This window comes from Mustelus asterias, chromosome 1 (genome assembly GCF_964213995.1).
Source record: "Mustelus asterias chromosome 1, sMusAst1.hap1.1, whole genome shotgun sequence".
NCBI classification, from domain to species: domain Eukaryota; kingdom Metazoa; phylum Chordata; class Chondrichthyes; order Carcharhiniformes; family Triakidae; genus Mustelus; species Mustelus asterias.
In genome coordinates this window covers 187,710,629-187,730,971 of record NC_135801.1, presented here as the reverse complement: position 1 = coordinate 187,730,971, position 20,343 = coordinate 187,710,629, and the positions used below count along the sequence as shown (strand labels likewise).

The 20,343-nt window shown below is 45.8% G+C and overlaps 1 protein-coding gene across 1 annotated transcript in view; it reads right to left on the bottom strand.

The window, feature by feature from the left end:
- LOC144500809 (dedicator of cytokinesis protein 2-like) overlaps window positions 1-20,343 on the bottom strand; it is a 1,379,043-nt gene that overhangs the window by 1,258,959 nt on the left and 99,741 nt on the right. The window contains exon 3 of the mRNA XM_078224279.1: window positions 2,932-2,972. Coding sequence (XP_078080405.1) covers window positions 2,932-2,972 — 41 coding nt within the window. The remainder of the gene's footprint in view (window positions 1-2,931; window positions 2,973-20,343) is intronic.

Below are 20,343 nucleotides of genomic sequence, written 5' to 3'. Positions count from 1 at the left end.
GCACTGTAGGGATTCTATTAATCAAACCCTTCTTCCAATTCTGATGGAAGGTCATTGAATTTCTCTCTCCATTGATACTGCCTGAGTATTTTCAGCATTTTTTATTGTTATATTTAACAATATACTGTGCGGAGTTTGCACGTTCTCCCGTGTCCGCACGGGTTTCCTCCGGGTGCTTCAGTTTGTTCCTACAGTCCAAAGATGTGCGGGTTCGGTGGATTGGCCACGCTAAATTGCCCCTTAGTGTCAGGGGGATTAGCAGGGTAACTACGTGGGGTTACGGGGATAGGGACTGAGTGGGATTGTTGTTCGGTGCAGACTCAATGGGCTGAATGGCCTCTTTCTGCACTGTAGAATTCTATGATTCTAATATAAACAGGATGCGTTTTTAGTTAAAAAGAACTTCATATCTCTCACTGAGATGGACTTTTACTTTGTTCACTGATGTTTAGTAGATAATAATGAATTGCCAGCATATTTTACAATTCCCCCACTTTTCCTTTCATTTCAGTCAACCTTGCGTGATGTAAAACAAGCTGCCAACTCCTGTGTTACACTAATGCACAAAGTCAGAATCTACCTCAATATAGAGTTGCTTTGTCAAACCAAGTTAAGTGTGATTAATCTGAAAATGATTACGCATAACTTGGCTTGACAAGTAAGCTCCTTTGGCTCAGTGCCACACAGGAACTTAGATCATGGCCCAAATGTTATCGGTTGGACACTGTTCCTGTGCTGCACTTGCTAAAGTACTTCCTGTTCGGAGAACATCTGACAGGAAATGGATGAGCAATAGTACTTGCTCTCTCAAGCATGTATGGAAGATAGAGAAACTGAAATTTAAGTGAATTAACCCCTCACCCCCTCTTTTCTCCTCAATTTAAAGCAGTGAAGTGGAGTTCTGCATCCTGCTCGATGCCCTCGATCAGTGACCAACTGCCCAAGCGGCAGTGAACCTAAACAGCCATTGGTGGTGGTGGCTGTTAACCAATAAGGGTGGCCCAGTGGTTAGCACTGCTGCCTCACAGCGCCAAGGGCCTGGGTTCAATTCCGGCCTTGGGTCACTGTCTGTGCGAAGTTTGTGCGTTCTCCCCATGTCTGCATGGGTTTCCTCCGGGTGCTCCGGTTTCCTCCTGCACTCCAAAGATGTGCAGATTAGGTAGATTGGCCGTGCTAAGTCGCCCCTTCATTTCCCAAGATGTGAAGGTTAGGGGGATTGGCAGGGTAAACATGTGGGGTTATGGGGATAGGGGCTCTGTAAGATGCTGTTTTGGAGAGTCAGTGTAGACTCAATATGCAGAATGGCCTCATTCTGCACTGTCGGGATTCTAATTCTGACGGGCGGCACGGTGGCACAGTGGTTAGCACTGCTGCCTCACAGCACCAAGGACCCAGGTTTAATTCCAGCCCCTGGGTCATTGTCTGTGCGGAGTCAGCACATTCTCCTTGTGGGAGGAAACCGGAGCACCCGGAGGAAACACACAGAGTGTGTGTGTTTCCTCCAGGTGCTCCGGTTTCCTCCAACAGTCTAAAGATGTGCAGCTTAAGTGGATTGACCATGATAAGTTGCCCCTTTAGTGTCCAAAGATGTGCAGGTTAGGTGGATAGGCATGGTAAATTGTCAAGGGGTAAATACATGGGGTTGCCGGGGTGGGGCCTGGGGTGGGATTGCTGTTGGTGGAGGCACGATAGGCCAAATGGCGTCCCTCTGCACTGTCGGGATTCTATGATTTTATGATTCTATGAACTAGGGGAGTCATCACTGACAGAAATTGCGAGATCAGGCAGGAATGATTGGCTCCAAAAGCAGATGGCCGCATTTCCACTGTGTTAGTCAGTCCTGCTGCCTGCAGCAGCAGTGCTTCTGCTTTCTGCCCAACAGTGCAGAACCATCGAGCTATTAATCATCTCAGCCTGGGCCTATAGATACTTGATAAAGGGAAATTAGATAAGCACATGAGAGAGAAAGGGTAAAGAACAGTATGGTGATGGCATTATCATAAGTACTGGTGTAAACCATTTGGGTTGAATAGCCTATCTATCTTGCTGTAAATCTTCACAGGGCTTGTTTAACCACTTCTCTGCCAGTCACTTTTTAATGAAGGCGTTCACCTTTTGCTGGGAGCATGTCCGCTATGGAGCTTTGGTTCATTTTGCACCTGATTTGTCCTGTGCATCTCATGGCCTGTGCAGGTATCCACCATTTGCCCCTCTAAGTGTTTCATCCGAGGATGGGTAGACAGAGAGAAATGATTTTCCCCATGGGGTGAATCATAGAATCCTTCAGTGCAGAAAGGAGACCATTCAGCCCATTAAGCCTGCACTGACAACAATCCTACCCAGACCCTATCCCAGTAACCCCACCTGTTTACCCCTGCCACTAAGGGGCAATTTAACATGACAAATCAACCTAACCCGCACATCTTTAGACTGTGGGAGGAAACCGGAGCACCCGGAGGAGACCCACGCAGACATGGGGAAACGTGAAAACTGCACGTGACCCGAGGTTGGAATTGAACCCGGTCCCTGGCGCTGTGAGACAGCAGTGCTAACCACTGTGCCGCCGGGCCATCCAAAACAAAGGGGGCATAACCCTAAAATCAAAGCTGTGTGTGATAATATCTAGAATAAATTTAACCAGAGTTGGAGGCCCTGTCAGATTTCAGTAGAAATCTTGGAGCAAGGACCTCCTTCCCCTGTCAAGAGTGGCTTCTGAGTAAATTCAAACCCCAATTACAATGCATGGCACAGGACAAATTAGATGGTAATGAAAAGCTAAATTATTTCACATTATTCACAAATCAAAATTGAAAAGTAGAAACATTCTTCTTTCTGGGTTTTCTTTCTCACAATTGACTGATTGTCTGAATTTCTACTTCATTCGATCTGTTAACATTGATGAGAAAATCTGCAAAAGGCTATCAGACTTACCGTAACAGATCTGTTCTTCAGAGAATACCCTCTGTACCAACCTAGGGAATGGAAACAAAGCTAGTGTTACTGCCAATAAAAACAAGGTCAAGACATGTTCTTTTCACTGTTGATAGGTTTTTGGAAATCAGGGAGGATCAGTGACCCTTGGTTCAATTCAATTAGCCCTTCAATGGCTAACGAAATTCGGTATGGCCGCTATGACTCTCATCAACTTTTACAGATGCACCATAGAAAGCATCCTTTCTGGTTGTATCACAGCTTGGCATGGCTCCTGCTCTGCCCAAGACCTCAAGGAACTACAAAGGGTCATGAATGTTGTCCAGTCCATCATACAAACCAGCCTTCCATCCATTGACTCTGTCTACACTTCCCGCTGCCTCGGCAAAGCAGCCAGCATGATCAAGGACCCCACACACCTCGGTCATTCTTTCTTCCACCTTCTTCCATTGAGAAAAAGATACAAAAATCGGAGGTCATGTACCAGTCGACTCAAAAACAGCTTCTTCCCTGCTGCCATCAGACTTTTGAATGGACCTCCCCTGCATTAAGTTGATCTTTCTCGACACCCTAGCTATGACTGTAACACTACATTCTGTACCCTCTCCTTTCTTTCTCTATGTACAGTATGCTTTGTCTGTATAGCGCGCAAGAAACAATATTTTTCACTGTATGTTAATACATCTGACAATAATAAATCAAATCAAATCAAGGTTCACATATGAAGATAGGTGAATAAGTTATTGGAAGATGGACAACACTTCCTGAAGCAGAACTCCTGGGAGTTGTCTTGCAGGGCAGGAAGACAGAGGAAGAGAAAAACGGTGAAAAATGAATGAGGAAAAATTATTGGTAATTCATGCAACCTTTTCTACTGCACCTCCTAAACCCATGAAAGACATGGACATCAGATGCATGGGAACAGCATCACTTACAAGTTGCCTGCCAAGTCACACACAGCAGCAACATAATGTAAAATTCTTAGGGGACATCAAAAAGTGGATTTTTAAAGAATTACTCCAAGCTAATACAGGGACACTCAGACAGGTGGATATCTCATCATGTGTTCAAGTAGGTTAAGATTGTTTTTGCTGGAGTTCAGACGAATGAGGGGGGGAATCTCATCAAGACTTATAAAATTCTAACAGGACTAGACAGGGTAGATGCTGGGAGGATGTTCCCAATGGTGGGGGAGCCCAGAACCAGGGATCACAGTCTGAGGATTCGGGGTAGACCATTTAGGACAAAGATGAAGAGACATTTCTTCACCCAAACAGTGGTGAACCTGTGGAATTCATTACCACAGGAAGTAGTTGATGCCAAAAGATTGAATGTAATCAAGAGGCAGCTGGATATAGCACTTGGGACAAACAGGATCAAAGGTTATGGGGAGAAAGCAGGATTAGGCTATTGAGTTGGATGATCAGCCATGATCGTGATGAATGACCTCCTCCTGCTCCTATCTTCTATATTTCTATGTGAACTCCTTTATACCCTCAATCCTCCAGATCCCTAAAACCACCTCCAGCCCAATAATCCACAGAGATTTCAGTGTTCCTGCAATTCTCAGCTTCTTTGCCCCACCATTGGTGACCGCGTCTTCGGTTAAGTAGACCTGAGCTCTGGAATCCCCACCTGAACCCAGTCGACCTCACCTCTCTCTCTCCCTCTCTGCTTTTAAGATGCCACTTTAAGCCTATCACTTTGACAAATCCTTTGGTCATCTCTCCTTAAGTGATTCAGTGGCTGAAATTTTCCGGCAGTTCCCGCCGGCGGAATCTTCCGGAATCACCGACATCGAGTCTCCAGCCTCCCCACTGCGCGTCTCCCTGTGGCGGATGGTGCGATCAGTGGTAAAACCCTTTGGCAGTGGTGGGACTGGATGATCCTGCAATGGTGGCTGCCTCTGCCACCTCAAAGCACTGCAGCAATGGGCATGGAACCCCGGCCAGTGTTAGATTGTTTCTGATAGGGCTTCTATAAAGAACCTTGGTGTGTTTTACTGCACGGAATATGTCATATAAATGCAAATTATTGTTGAATGACAGATGGAGAGGGAATTCCAGACCTTACCAACTCTTAATGAAGCACGTGCAGATTCAGGCCGCACCTCGGTTGGACAATAACAAAGTGTTGCCGTCGGGTTGTTTATAAGGATGGATTCTGTTTTGACCTCTAAGTTGGGACTGTTAAGGTCGTGCCGGTTTTCAGGCCAAATACATTGTATTTTTTTTATAAGCACAAACACTACGAGACAGATGGTTATGTTAACAAGGAGAGATTTATTTATGGAGACAGCATGCAATTGCAGCAGCCTAGCAGCTGAAGCCAAACTCCATTCTGCTGAACAGAATCTAGAGCAGATTGTTTGAGACAAGTTTGCAGACCCCTTGCTCATTCATCTCGCCAGCTTCCTTAGCCATCCTCCTCCGCCAACTCCAAAAGCATCAACTACATGGCGATGGAGCCTGAATAGCTAGATTCTGGGAGGGAGGAAGAGGAGTTTATTACCTTCTTTTATTCATTCGTGAAACATGGACATCGCTGGCTAGTCAGCTTTTATTGCCCATCCCGAGTTACCCTTGGAGGGCAGTTAAGAGTCAACCGCATTGCTGTGGCTCTGGAGTCACATGTAGGCCAGACCAGGAAGGACAGCAGATTTTTAAAAAAGTTTTAAAGTTTATTTATTAGTGACAAGTAAGGCTTACATTAACACTGCAATGAAGTTACTGTGAAATTCTCCTAGTCACCACACTCTGGAACCTGTTCGGATCAATGCACCTAACCAGCACGTCTTTCAGACTGTGGTAGGAAACTGGAGCACCCGGAGGAAACCCATGCAGACACGGGGAGAATGGGCAAACTCCATACAGACAGTGACCCAAGCCAGGAATCGAATCACGGTCCCTGGCGCTCTGAGGCAGCAGTGCTAACCACTGTGCCACCTTCCTTAAAGGTATCTGATAGAGGTTTACAAGATTCTGAGGGGCATGGACAGAGTGGACAGTCAAATGCTTTTTCCTAGGGTAGAAAAGTCAAGTACTAGGGGACACAGGTTTAAGGTGCATGGGGAAAAGTTTAGAGGAGATGTGTGAGGCAAGTGTTTTACACAGAGGGTGGTAAGTGTCTGGAATGCGCTGCCCAGGGAGGGGGTGGGAGCAGGTACGATAGCAGCATCTAAGGGGCAACTAGACGAATACATGAATAGGATGGGAATGGAAGGATACGGACTCCGTCAGTGAGTATGGTTTTTGTTTAGGCAGGCATCATGCATTTAGGCATTATGATCGGCGCAGGCTTGGAGGGCCAAATGGCCTGTTCCTGTGCGGAACTATTCTTGTTCTTTGTTAGAGAACATTAGTGAACGAGATGGGTTTTTCCGACATTTGACAACGGTTTCATGGTCATCAGTAGATTCTTAATTCCAGATGTATATTTTTAAAATTTCATTCAAATTGCACCATCTGCTGTAGCAGATTCAAAGCTGGGTCCCCAGGACATTAGCTGAGTTTCTGGATGAATAGCCTAGCAATAACACCACTGGGCCATCGCCTCCCCCAAAGATGAAGGAATTTGGGGCAGGTTCCAATTCTAACAGGATTCCACTTCATTCACTTGAGATGGCTAAATTCTGGCAGGAGGTGTATTGAACACCCCAGCCCTAAGTGATACCTCCATCCTTGACAATTCCAACGCTTCTGTCTCACCTCCCCATGTTGCCTCCGTCAACTTGCGCTCACCCCAAACTAGGCCCTAACTGGCACTGGATCCTGTTCGTCCATCACCCCATACTTCCTGACTGATCCAACAACGTAAGAAGTCTCACAACACCAGGTTAAAGTCCAACAGGTTTATTTGGTAGCAAATACCATGAGCTTTCGGAGCACTGCTTCTTCGTCAGATGGAGTGGAAATCTGTCTGACGAAGGAGGAGTGCTCCGAAAGCTTATGGTATTTGCTACCAAATAAACCTGTTGGACTTTAACCTGGTGTTGTGAGACTTCTTACTGTGTTCACCCCAGTCCAACGCCGGCATCTCCATATCATGATCCAACAACACCAATTGTAGAATTTTCTTTCTTGTTTTCAATTCCTCCACGTCTGTGCCACCTCCCCTGCCACTGCCATCTCTGTAAACTCCGCTCACTCTATCAATTCTCTGAGATCTGCGTGTTCCTGCATTTCTGGTCTCTGAAAAACTCTCTGTATTAATTCCATTGATGAAAGGTAGGGTTCCATTGGTCATTGGTCAAAGGTAGGGTTCTGAAGAATGTGGAGGAACAGAGAGATCTTGGGGTTCATATCCACAGATCTCTGAAGGTTGCCACTCAAGTGGATAGAGCTGTAAAGAAGGCCTATAGTGTGTTGGCGTTCATTAACAGAGGGTTCGAGTTTAAGACCCGTGGGGTTATGCTGCAACTGTCTAGGACCTTGGTGAGACCACATTTGGAATATTGCGTGCAGTTCCGGTCACCTCATTGTAAGAAGGATGTGGAGACACTGGAAAGCGTGCAAAGGAGATTTATCAGGATGCTGCCTGGTTTGGACGGTAGGTCTTATGAGGAAAGGTTGAGGGAACTTGGGTTTTTCACTTTGGGACGGAGGAGGTTGAGAGGAGACTTGATAGAGGTTTATAAGATGATGAGGGGGATAGATAGAGTGAACGTTCAAAGACTATTTCCTCGGGTGAATGGAGCGGTAACTAGTGGGCATAACTATAGAGTTCATGGTGGGAGATATAGGAAGGATGTCCGAGGTAGGTTTTTTACTCAGAGAATGGTTAGGGTGTGGAATGGACTGCCTGCAGGAATAGTGGAGTCAGAAACTTTAGGAACATTTAAGAAGCTATTGGATAGGCACATGGAGCACTTGGGGATGATAGGGAGGAAATAGCTTGATCTGGGTTTCAGACAAAGCTCGGCACAACATCGTGGGCCGAAGGGCCTGTTCTGTGCTGTACTGTTCTATGTTCTATGTTCTACATGTTCTATGACTGTGCCTGCAGTGGCCAAGATGCTGAGTTCAGGGATTCCCCCCACTTTATCTGCATCTTATTGTATAGAACATAGAACATAGAACATAGAACATTACAGCGCAGAACAGGCCCTTCGGCCCACGATGTTGCACCGACCAGTTAAAAAAAAAAACTGTGACCCTCCAACCTAAACCAATTTCTTTTCGTCCATGAACCTATCTACGGATCTCTTAAACGCCCCCAAACTAGGCGCATTTACTACTGATGCTGGCAGGGCATTCCAATCCCTCACCACCCTCTGGGTAAAGAACCTACCCCTGACATCGGTTCTATAACTACCCCCCCTCAATTTAAAGCCATGCCCCCTCGTGCTGGATTTCTCCATCAGAGGAAAAAGGCTATCACTATCCACCCTATCTAAACCTCTAATCATCTTATATGTTTCAATAAGATCCCCTCTTAGCCGCCGCCTTTCCAGCGAAAACAATCCCAAATCCCTCAGCCTCTCCTCATAGGATCTCCCCTCCATACCAGGCAACATCCTGGTAAACCTCCTCTGCACCCTCTCCAAAGCCTCCACATCCTTCCTGTAATGTGGGGACCAGAACTGCACACAGTACTCCAAGTGCGGCCGCACCAGAGTTGTGTACAGTTGCAACATAACGCTACGACTCCTAAATTCAATCCCCCTACCAATAAACGCCAAGACACCATATGCCTTCTTAACAACCTTATCTACTTGATTCCCAACTTTCAGGGATCTATGCACACATACACCTAGATCCCTCTGCTCCTCCACACTATTCAAAGTCCTCCCGTTAGCCCTATACTCAACACATCTGTTATTCCTACCAAAGTGAATTACCTCACACTTCTCCGCATTAAACTCCATCCGCCACCTCTCGGCCCAACTTTGCAACCTGTCTAAGTCTTCCTGCAAACTACGACACCCTTCCTCACTGTCTACCACACCACCGACTTTGGTGTCATCAGCAAATTTGCTAATCCACCCAACTATACCCTCATCCAGATCATTAATAAATATTACAAACAGCAGTGGCCCCAAAACAGATCCTTCATTAAGACATTCTCTCCTTCATTAAGACATTCCTTAAAACCTGCCTCTTCAACCAAGTATATATTAAGCTGATCTTTCTCTTCACCCTACCTGTAGTTGCAACACTGCGTTCTGCACCCTATGTTTTCCTTTTCCCCTGTGTACTTCATGAACGCTATGCTTTGCGCGCAATAAACAACTGTATCCCAGTACATGTGACGATAATAAATCAAATCAAATTCAATCAAGCTTTTTGTCACCTGTCTTATTATCCCCTTATTGTGCTCGGTGTCAGATTATGTTTGGTAACACTCCTGTGAACTGCCTTCAAACATTTTGTCATGGGTGCGATATAAAAGTGTTGTTGTTGTAAAAGGCATGTCCCATGATTCCCCTGACTTGGCTGTGTGAACCGTTCATGGCAGGCCTCATCTCTACTGGATGATAAAGACATAAAAATAAGAAGAGTCAGCCATTCAAGTCTTTGAGTCCGCTCCACCATTCATTAAAAGAATAAAGATGCGGTCACCCCAAGTGACCATAGGCTGCTCTCCCCTTTGAGATGGTGATTTCATCTGAGGATCACCACACCTCAGGCAAGGGGCAAGGTTGAGAAGGTGGGCCTTTATAAATAACCTCAGCTGGTACAGGAATTGAACCCACGCTCTTGGCATCGTTCTGCATCACAAACCAGCTGTCCAGCCAACTGAGCTAACCAACCCACAAACATTCAGTAATACTTCAATTATGACTGATCTTCTAACTCCAATACTACTTTCAGCATTATCGCCATACCGCAGCATCTAAAAATTTATTATCTTTCTCTCTGAAGATATTCAAAAACAGAGCATCCAAGTTCTCTGAGGTAGAGAATTTCAGAGATTCACAACCTCCGAGTAAAGACTCTTGTGATGATTTCTCCTTACCTCGGTCCTAAATGGGCAATCCCTTATTTTGAGCCTTTAATCCCCCATTGGTAATAGATTATCATGCCCTGCTGTCAGCCCTCAGGCGGCAATGGCCTAGTGGTATTATCGCTAGACTATTAATCCAGAAACTCAGCTAATATTCTGGGGACCCGGGTTCGAATCCCGCCACGGCAGAATTCAATAAAATATGTGGAGTTATGAATCTACTAATAACAATGAAACCATTGTCGATTGTTGGAAAATCCCATCTGGTTCACTAATGTCCTTGAGGAAGGAAATCTGCTTGATTTACCTTGTCTGGTCTACATGTGACTCCAGAGCCACAGCAATGTGGTTGACTCTCAATTGCCCTCAGGCAACTAGGGATGGGCAACCAGCGATGCCCATGGCACATGAATGAATTAGTAAAAAAGCATCTACCCTGTCAAGCCTTTATATTTCAATAAGATCACCTTTCATTCTTCTCAACTCCAGGATTAGACTCCATTCAGTCTTTCCTTACAGTCTTTCCCTTAGCCCCAGAAATCAATCCAGTAAACCCTGATTGCAACCCTTCTGTCCTTCACTATGTAAGAACACCAAAACTGTACTCCCAGCATAGTCTTACAAAGGCCCAACAAAATTGCAGTGAGACTGCTTTGCACCGATGTTGCTTTGCAACAAAGGAGGGAGGGATGGCACAGTGGTTAGCACTGCTGCCTCACAGCGCCAGGGACCCGAGTTCAATTCCCAGTTTGGGTCACTGTTTGTGTGGAGTCTGCACGTTCTCCCCATGTCTACGTGGGTTTCCTCTCGGTGCTCTGGTTTCTTCCCACAGTCCAAAGATGTGCAGATTAGGTGAATTGGTCATGCTAAATTCTCTCTCAGTGTTCCCAAACAGGCGCCAGAGTGTGGCAACTAGAGGATTTTCACAGTAACTTCATTAATGTAAGACTACTTGTGACAAATAAATAAACTTTAATGATACCTTCCATTTTCCTAATTGCTTGCCATATGTGCATGGTCATTTTCTGTGTTTCATGTACAAGGACACCCAAGTCTCCCATTTAGGTAATAGTCTGCTGTTCTATTTTTTCGGCCAAAGTGGATAACAACTGCCATCTGCCACCTCCTCGCCCATTCAATTAACCTACCTATATCCGTTGTGTCCTCCTCACAACTTATCTTCCTCTCTACTTTGTACTATCGCCAGTGTCAGTCCAGATGCAGCTTTTAGAATATGGGAATAGGAGCCAGTTATTCAGCTCCTTAAGCCTGTTTGACCATTCTATGAAGTCTTGGCTGATTTGTATCTTAATCCCAGCTGCCTATCTTTGCACTAAATATGGCTTCTCATGCTTCACAAAGGTATAGTCATCACAGGCTCAAAAATTTCAATTGGCCCAGCACCCAGAGGCTTCTGGGAGAGAAGGTTCTAGATTTGAAGGGCAAAGTTTAAGGGAGTTGTGTGGTGAAAGTCTTTCACGCAGAGTGGTGGGTGTCTGGAACGCGCTGCCCGAGGGAGTGGTGGAAGCAGGCACATCATCAACCTTTAAGAGGCATCTGGATGGGTACATGAATTAGGAGGGAACAGAGGGATATGGCCCGAGTAAGGGCAGGAGGTTTCTCTTTTTGTTCTACGAAACCCGATTATTCCTACAAAACTCATCTCGAAACTCCGTGGCCTGAGGCTTGGCTCCTCCCTCTGCAACGGGATCCTGAACTTCCTAACCCACAGACCGCAAATCAGTAAGGATAGGCAACAACACCTCCTCCACGATCATCCTCAACACCGGTGCCCCACAAGGCTGTGTCCTCAGCCCCCTCCTTATACACCTATGACTGTGCGGCCAAATTCCCCTCCAATGCGATTTTCAAGTTTGCTGACGACACGGCCGTAGTGGGTCGGATCTCAAACAATGACGAGACAGAGTACAGGAAAGAGATAGAGAATCTGGTGAACTGGTGCGATGACAATAATCTCTCCCTCAATGTCAACAAAATAAAACAGATAGTCATTGACTTCAGGAAGCGTAGTGGAGAACATGCCCCTATCTACTTCAATGAGGATGAAGCAGCAATGGTCGAGAGCCTCAAGTTTTTAGGTGTCCAGACCAGCAACAAGCTGTCCTAGTCCCTCCATGCCGACGCTATAGTTAAGAAAGCCCACAGATATCTCTACTTTCTCAGAAGAAAAAAGAAAATTTGGCATGTCCACTACGACTCTCAACCTTTACAGATGCACCACAGAAAGCATTCTTTCTGGTTGCATCATAGCTTGTTCAGACTGTGTTTAAGAAAAAGGGCGGCACGGTAGCACAGTGGTTAGCACTGCTGCTTCACAGCTCCAGGGTCCTGGGTTCGATTCCCGGCTCGGGTCATTGTCTGTGTGGAGTTTGCACATTCTCCTCGTGTCTGCGTGGGTTTTCTCCGGGTGCTCCGGTTTCCTCCCACAGTCCAAAGATGTGCGGGTTAGGTTGATTGGCCAGGTTAAAAATTGTCCCTTAGAGTCCTGAGATGCGTAGGTTAGAGGGATTAGCAGGTAAATATGTGGGGGTAGGTCCTGGGTGGGATTGTGGTCGGTGCAGGCTCGATGGGCCGAATGGCCTCCTTCTGCACTGTAGGGTTTCTATGATTTCTAAATCAATACCAGCAAGCTTGGTATGGCTCCTGCTCCATCCAAGAATGCAAGAAACTACAGATGATCATGAACAAAGTCCAGTCCAGCACTCAAACCAGCCTCCCACACATTGACACTGTCTACACTTCCCGCTGCCTCGGAAAAGCAGCCAGCATAATCAAGGACTCCCACGCACCCTGGACACTCTCTCTTCCACCTTCTTCCATCGGGAAAAGGATACAAAAATCTGAGGTCACGTACCAACTGACTCAAGAACAGCTTCTTCCCTGCTGCCATCAGACGTTTGAATGGACCTACCTTATATTAAGTTGATCTTTCTCTACACCCTAGCTATGACTGTAACACTACATTCTGCACCCTCTCCTTTCCTTCTCTATGAATAGTATGCTTTGTCTGTATAGCACGCAAGAAACAATACTTTTCACTGTATACTAATTCATGTGACAATAATAAATCAAATCAAATCAAATCATCATGATTGGCACAGGTTTGGAGGCTGTGCCCTTCTTTGTTCTTTGTTCTATGAGCTGAAGCCTTCTTAACTGACCTTAGCTCTCATTTTAAGAATGTGTCCCTTTGCTTTAGATCCCCCATCCATATCAGCATATCAAACGCCGCAATCAGATCACCCCTCAAGTTTCTAAATGCTAAATCACATTAGAATCATAGAATCATTGAATCCCTCCAGTACAGAAGCAGGCCATTCAGCCCATCAAATCTGGACTGACAACAATCCCACCCAGGATTTATCCCCGTAACCTCACGTATTTACCCCGCTAATGCCCCTGACATTAAGTGGCATTTTGGCATGGCCAATCAACTTAACCCGCACATCTCTGGAATGTGGGAGGATTTGATTTGATTTATTATTTTGGGCGGCACGGTAGCACAGTGGTTAGCACTGCTGCTTCACAGCTCCAGGGTCCCGGGTTCGATTCCCGGCTCGAGTCACTGTCTGTGTGGAGTTTGCACATTCTCCTCGTGTCTGCGTGGGTTTCCTCCGGGTGCTCCGGTTTCCTCCCACAGTCCAAAGATGTGCGGGTTAGGTTGATTGGCCAGGTTAAAAAGAAATTGCCCCTTAGAGTCCTGGGATGCGTACGTTAGAGGGATTAGTGGGTAAAATATGTGGGGGTAGGGCCTGGGTGGGATTGTGGTCGGTGCAGACTCGATGGGCCGAATGGCCTCCTTCTGCACTGTAGGGTTTCTATGATTTCTATGATTTCCACATGTATTGGTATACAGTGAAAAGTATTGTTTCTTGCACGCTATACAGACAAAGCATATCGTACATAGAGAAGGAAACAAGAGGGTGCAGAATGTAGTGTTACAGTCATAGCTAGGGTGTAGAGAAAAATCAACTTAATGCAAGGTAGGTCCAATCAAAAGTCTGATGACAGCAGGGAAGAAGCTGTTCTTGAGTTGGTTGGTATGTGTCTTCAGACTTTTGTATCTTTTTCCCGATGGAAGAAGGTGGCAGAGAGTATGTCCGGGTTGCGTGAGGTCCTTGATTATGCTGGCTGTTTTTCCGAGGCAGCGGGAAGTGTAGACAGAGTCAATGGATGGGAGGCTAGTTTGAGTGATGGATTGGGCTACATTCACCACCTTTTGTAGTTTCTTGCAGTCTGGAGCATCCGGAAACTGGAGCACCCGGAGGAAACCCACGCGGACACAGGGCGGGCGTGCAAACTCCGCGCAGACAGCGAATCGAGGCTGGAATTTTCCCGGTTGAACATTGGTACAATCTGACCTTGAAATCACCCCTTCAAGCCCCAGGTTAATGTGAGTGAACCGGCGCTGTCACCCCTCTATTTACTGTGAGGCAATGTCTGGAATTAAACACAGTATTCCCGCTGAAGTCTGACAAAAGCTCTGGACGATTGAAGCAGCAATTTGTCACTTTTTTACAACATGTTCCTTGAGATAAAAGCTCAGTTTCCAGGGCCGTTCATGTTTATTTTTTGCACTTATCGGTTCTCTCCGGATATAATATGGCTGTGGTGAGGATGTGGGGAGGCTGGGGAAAGGAGTGGTTAGCATCATGTTCTATTCATCATGGGTGTGGGGCAGACCTGTTGAACATAACGGTGCTTCATGATGTATTTATTAAAGCATTCTTCTGATGTTATGACAACATGTTTTACCTCTTGCCTCTACTTCCTACGGAGATTATTTTTTTATTGAAGCTTCCAAATTGGTCGTCAACTTGTTTTTCTTCCATTTGCCATCTGGCCCTTTTCATAGTTTCCCCCTCTTGACTGTTAAAGCACAAGACCTCAGCTGCCAAAGGGACTTTGAAAGGATTTTTATGGGAAATAACCAGCGCCGGGGATCCGTGCTGGGATTAGTCAGAGCTCAGCCGCAGAGCTGAAAGCGGCCAGAGCATCTCTCGGTGAAGCCCACCACCGGCCCACTGTGGGGCCTGTCCTCTGGTCAGGACAGATGGTGGAGGCAACAAGTCGATATTGGAGTAGGCCATGCAGCCCCTTTGGAGACCTGTGCTCAGATTAAGGGATTATAACGTTACCATAGAATCATAGAATCCTTACAGTGTAGAAGGAGGCCATTCGGCCCACCCAGTTTGCACCAACCACAATCCCACCCAGGCCCTATTCCCGTAACCTCACATTTTACCCTGCTCATCCCCCTGACACTAGGGTCAATTTAGCATGGCCAATCAACCTAACCCGCACATTTTTGGAGTGTGGGAGGATACCGGAGCACCCGGAGGAAACCCATGCAGACACAGGGAGAGTGTGCAAACTCCACACAGACAGTGACCCAAGCCGGGAATCAAACCCGGGTCCCTGGTGCTGTGAGGCAGCAGTGCTAACCATTGTGTCACCATGCCGCCCTTGATAGATTTGAGATTCTGGTTGAAATCTTTCAAACTAAACTGGGACACACAACAAAGTGGGAGAGGTTCAATGGAAAGATGAGGCAAAAAGTCACATGGTCTTTTCCGTGGAGTAGGAGAGTCCAAAACTAGAGGGCGTAGATTTAAGGTGAAAGGGGAAAGATTTAAAAGGGACCCGAGGGGCAACTTTTTCACACAGGGGATGGTCCGTATATGGAATGAGCTGCCAGAGAAAATGGTAGAGGCGGGTACAATTACAACATTTAAAATACATTTGGACAGGTACGTGGATGGGAAAAGTTCAGAGGGATATGGGCCAAACGCAAGCAAATGGGTCTAGTTCAGTTTGACAAACCTGGTTGGCATGGACAAGTTGGGCTGAAGGGCCTATTTCCGTGCTGTATATTTCTATGACTCTATGGGTGGAATTTTATGCCCTCATTCATGCCGAAACTGTAAATTCCCACCCGAGGTCAACGGACCTTTCCATGGTCCTCCCCTCACCCACTCCCATTCCCGTGGCGTACGGGGCGGTAAAATCCCGCCCTCTGTCTCAGCGTCCTATCATGTGTAACATCAGGAAAGCCTGGGGACCCAGCGCAATGACCTGAGAATTCACAGGATTAATCAGCCAAGACTGGAAACTGAATCATAGAATCCGACAGTGCAGAAGGAGGCCATTCAGCCCATCGAGCCTGCACCAACAACAATCCCACACAGCTCCTGTCCCTGTACCCACGCATTTACCCTGTTAATCCCCCTAACCTACACATCTTGGGACACTAAGGGGCAATTTAACATGGCCAATCCACCTAACCGGCACATCTTTGGAGAGTGGGAGGAAACCAGAGCACCCGGAGAAAACCCACGCAGACACTGGGAGAATATAAGAAACCATAGAAAAACCATAGAAACCCTACAGTGCAGAAGGAGGCCATTCGGCCCATCGAGTCTGCACCGACCACGATCCCACCCAGGCCCTACCCCCACATATTTACCCGCTAATCCCTCTAACCTACACATCCCAGGACTCTAAGGGATAATTTTTAACCTGGCCAATCAACCTAACCCGCACATCTTTGGACTGTGGGAGGAAACCGGAGCACCCGGAGGAAACCCACGCAGACATGAGGAGAATGTGCAAACTCCACACAGACAGTGACCCGAGCCGGGAATCGAACCCGGGACCCTGGAGCTGTGAAGCAGCAGTGCTAACCACTGTGCTACCGTGCCGTCTGTGTGCAAACTCCACACAGACAGTGACCCAAGGCCGGAATTGAACCCAGGTCCCTGGCACTATGAAGCAGCAGTGCTAACCACTGTGCCACTGTGCTGTCCTTGAAACTTTCTAGTTAGCTTGTAAATCAGCTATGATCTCATTGAACAGAAGAACAGGCTTGAGGGGCTAAATGTCCTACTCCTGTTCCTACATGTCCATAAAATAGCGATGGGGCTTTTAATCAGCACATTTATGCAGGAGACACTGAGCTGGAATATTGTGGAGAGTTCTGGGTGCCGAACTACAGGAAGGAAGTGAATGTATTGGAGAGAGGGCAGAAGAGGTTTACAAGAATGGTTCCAGGGATGAGAAACTTCAGTAATGAGGATAGATTGGAGAGATTGGGACTGTTCCCCTTGAAGAGAAGAAGGCTAAGAGGAGATTTGATTGAGATGTTCAAAATCATGATGATTCTGGACAACAAAAACAGAAAATGCTGGAAAATCTAAGAAAAGTCGACTCTATTCTCTCTCCACAGATGCTGTTAAAACTGTTGAGATTTTCCAGCATTTTCTGTTGTTGTTTCAGATCCCAGCATCCGCAGTATTTTTCTTTTAATGAGGAGAGACTGGGTAGACTGGGGCTATACTCATTGGAATTCAGAAGAATGAAGGGAGATCTTATAGAAACATATAAGATTATGAAGGGAATAGATAAGATAGAAGCAGGGGAGTTGTTTCCATTGGCAGGTGAAACTAGAACTGGGGGGCATAGCCTCAAAATAAGGGGGAGCAGATATAGGACTGAGTTGAGGAGGAACTTCTTCACACAAAGGGTTGTGAATCTGTGGAATTCACTGCTTAGTGAAGCTGTTGAGGCTACCTCATTGAATGTTTTTAAGGCCAGGATAGATAAATTTTTGAACAGTAAAGGAATTAAGGGTTATGGTGAGCGGGCGGGTAAGTGGAGCTGAGTCCATGAAAAGATCAGCCATGATCTTACTGAATGGCGGAGCAGGCTCGAGGGGCCAGATGGCCTACTCCTGCTCCTAGTTCTTATGTTCTTATGTTTATGGGTAGGGAGAAACTATTCCCGGTCATATAAGGATCAAGACTGAGAAGGCACAGTTTTAAAGTGATTTGCAAAAGAAGAAAATGCAATGTGAGTTAAAAAAAAATTCACACAGCGAGTGGTTTGGGTTTAGAATGCACTGCCTAGAGGTATAGTAGAGGCAGGTTCAAGCGAGGCATTTGATGGTTAGTTTAGTTTCGTTTAATTAGTGTCACAAGTCGGTTTACATTAACACTGCAATGAAGTTACTGTGAAAATCCCCTAGTCATCACACTCCGGCACCTGTTCGGGTACACTGAGGGAGAATTTAGCATGGCCAATGCACCTAACCAGCACGTCTTTCGAACTGTGGGAGGAAACCGGAGCACCCGGAGGAAACCCATGCAGATGTGGGGAGAACATGCAGACTCCGCACAGACAGTGACTCTAGGCCCGGAATCAAACCAACAATGCGCAAGGGTACGGAGAAAAGGCGGGAGAATGACACTAAGTCATAATGTTCATTTGGAGAGCAAGTGCTGACAGGACGGGCTGAATGGCCTCCTTCTGCACCATAATAATCCTGTAATTCTGTGACGGTCTCTTTCAAAGGAGGCAATAACCAGAAGCTCAATCCACCTGTCCGATGCACATAAAAGATCCCATGTCACAAGTCAAAGAGGAGCACTGGTCTGTCTGGTTTATCATCAAGATATATCCCTCACCTACCACACCAGCCATGCCAGTGCTAGAGTTAAGAAAGTTCACCAGCCACTCCACTTTCATAGGAAGCTCAGGAAATTTGGCATGTCCGCTACAACCATCACCAATTTTTACAGCTGCACCACAGAAAGCATCCTTTCCAGATATATCACAGCTTGGTAAGGATCGTGCTTCGTCCAAGACCACAAGAAACTACAAAGTGCAATAAATGAAGCCCAATCCATCACGCAAACCAGCCTCCCATCCATTCATTCCGTCCACACTTGCTGCTGTCTCAGAAAAGCAGCCAGCATAATCAAGGACCCCACTGACCCCAGACATTCTCTCTTCCACCTTCTTCCGTCGGGAGAAAGATACAAAAGGCTGAGGTCACGACTCAGGAACAGCTTTTTCCCTTCTACCATCAGATTTTTGAGTGGGCCTACCTCATGTAAAGCTGATCTTTCTCTACACCCTAGCTATGACTGTAACACTACATTCTGCACCCTCTCCTTCTCTATGAACGGTTTGCTTTGTCTGCATAGCACACAAGAAACACATGTGACAATAATAAATCAAATCAAGTCAAATCATAGAAAACTGATAGCTTGCTTATCTAACAATTGGCAGTGATCATATTTTAAAAACAATTCATTGGCTGTGTGAGATATTCTGAAGGTGGGAAAATGATATGTAAAACACAGATCATTTTGTATTTTAATCTTCTATCTCGGGAGTAAGAAGCAGATGGTGACCAGCAGCGGGATACATTAATTCTTTAGTGAAAGTCTCCTGTCCTCATCGTGTGATATTTTGCATCCCAGATCAATTTAAATATACCAAGGAGTGGGAAGAGGACTACAGAATCTATATTACTGCTATTAGCGCATGTTTGGTTTCAGATTATCTCTTAATGCCTTTGACGTCCGCGAATTGGATATTGCCTGACCCTGTCAGAGCCTGCAACATATTTTTACAGAAGGTCACGCTGACTTCATATTGAGCTTTCCACCTTTATTATTTAGTGGAAGCATCCACTTAACCACGCACTCAATTCCATCCAATTCATTTCATTTTAAAATTACATGGTTTAAATTGCCAAGCTCTGCTTTCCCTGAAAAGCGCAGTGACTGGTGGACATTGGGTAGCCTCGTTAATTAACCTTTACACCGTGAATCTCAGTGTCTGCTCGCAATCAGCTATATAGAGTTTTCCATCAGTCAGAAGGGTAAAGTTTATTTAGCCGGCGTACGTCACTGCTCTGTCACGTGTCCCTGCTTTGACTTAAGGGTCTTGGCTCATGGGAAGAATGGAATAGAGGTTATTTTTAAATAACTTTTGCGTTGGCAGTCACTTTGATGAACCTTCAAAGTAATTGGATATGAAGCAACTTGAATTAAAATATTGCGACCCTCCAGGCGTTGATTTATGAGGTTTCAAATGGCAGGTCAAGCCTACATTTAGAGGCTTAAATATTGGGGAGCCATCTCCAACCTCTATCAAAAGCTCCCTTCACTATAGCCACCAGTGCTGTCAGCTGACTAGACTTGAGAGGTTTTTCACAGTAACTTCATTAATGTAAGCCTACTTGTGACACTTAAAAAAACTTTAAATTCCAATGCCAACCCCTTTCGCCTTTCTAATTGATATGATCCCATTAATAAGGTTGTCCCAATGAAAAGGCATAACCTGTATACCCCACCCATTCGTATCAATTAACTTTAAAATCCTTGAAAAGAAACCATTATTCCTTCAAACTTTAATATTGCTGATAAAAAGAGACACTTTCTGTCAATGATTTTAGTCTTGCACTCATCAGGACAATCACAAGAATACCAATGTCGTGGGACATGTCAAAGGGCCCTGACATTGGCATTCTTGTGAATTTTCCTGTTGACTGCAAGACAAAAAACTTTGACAACAAATGTCTCTTTTTATTTTAGCAGCATTCAAGTTCTGTGCTACCTTCAAACTTTGTTAGCCTAATAGTTTATTCCGATTCAGCTC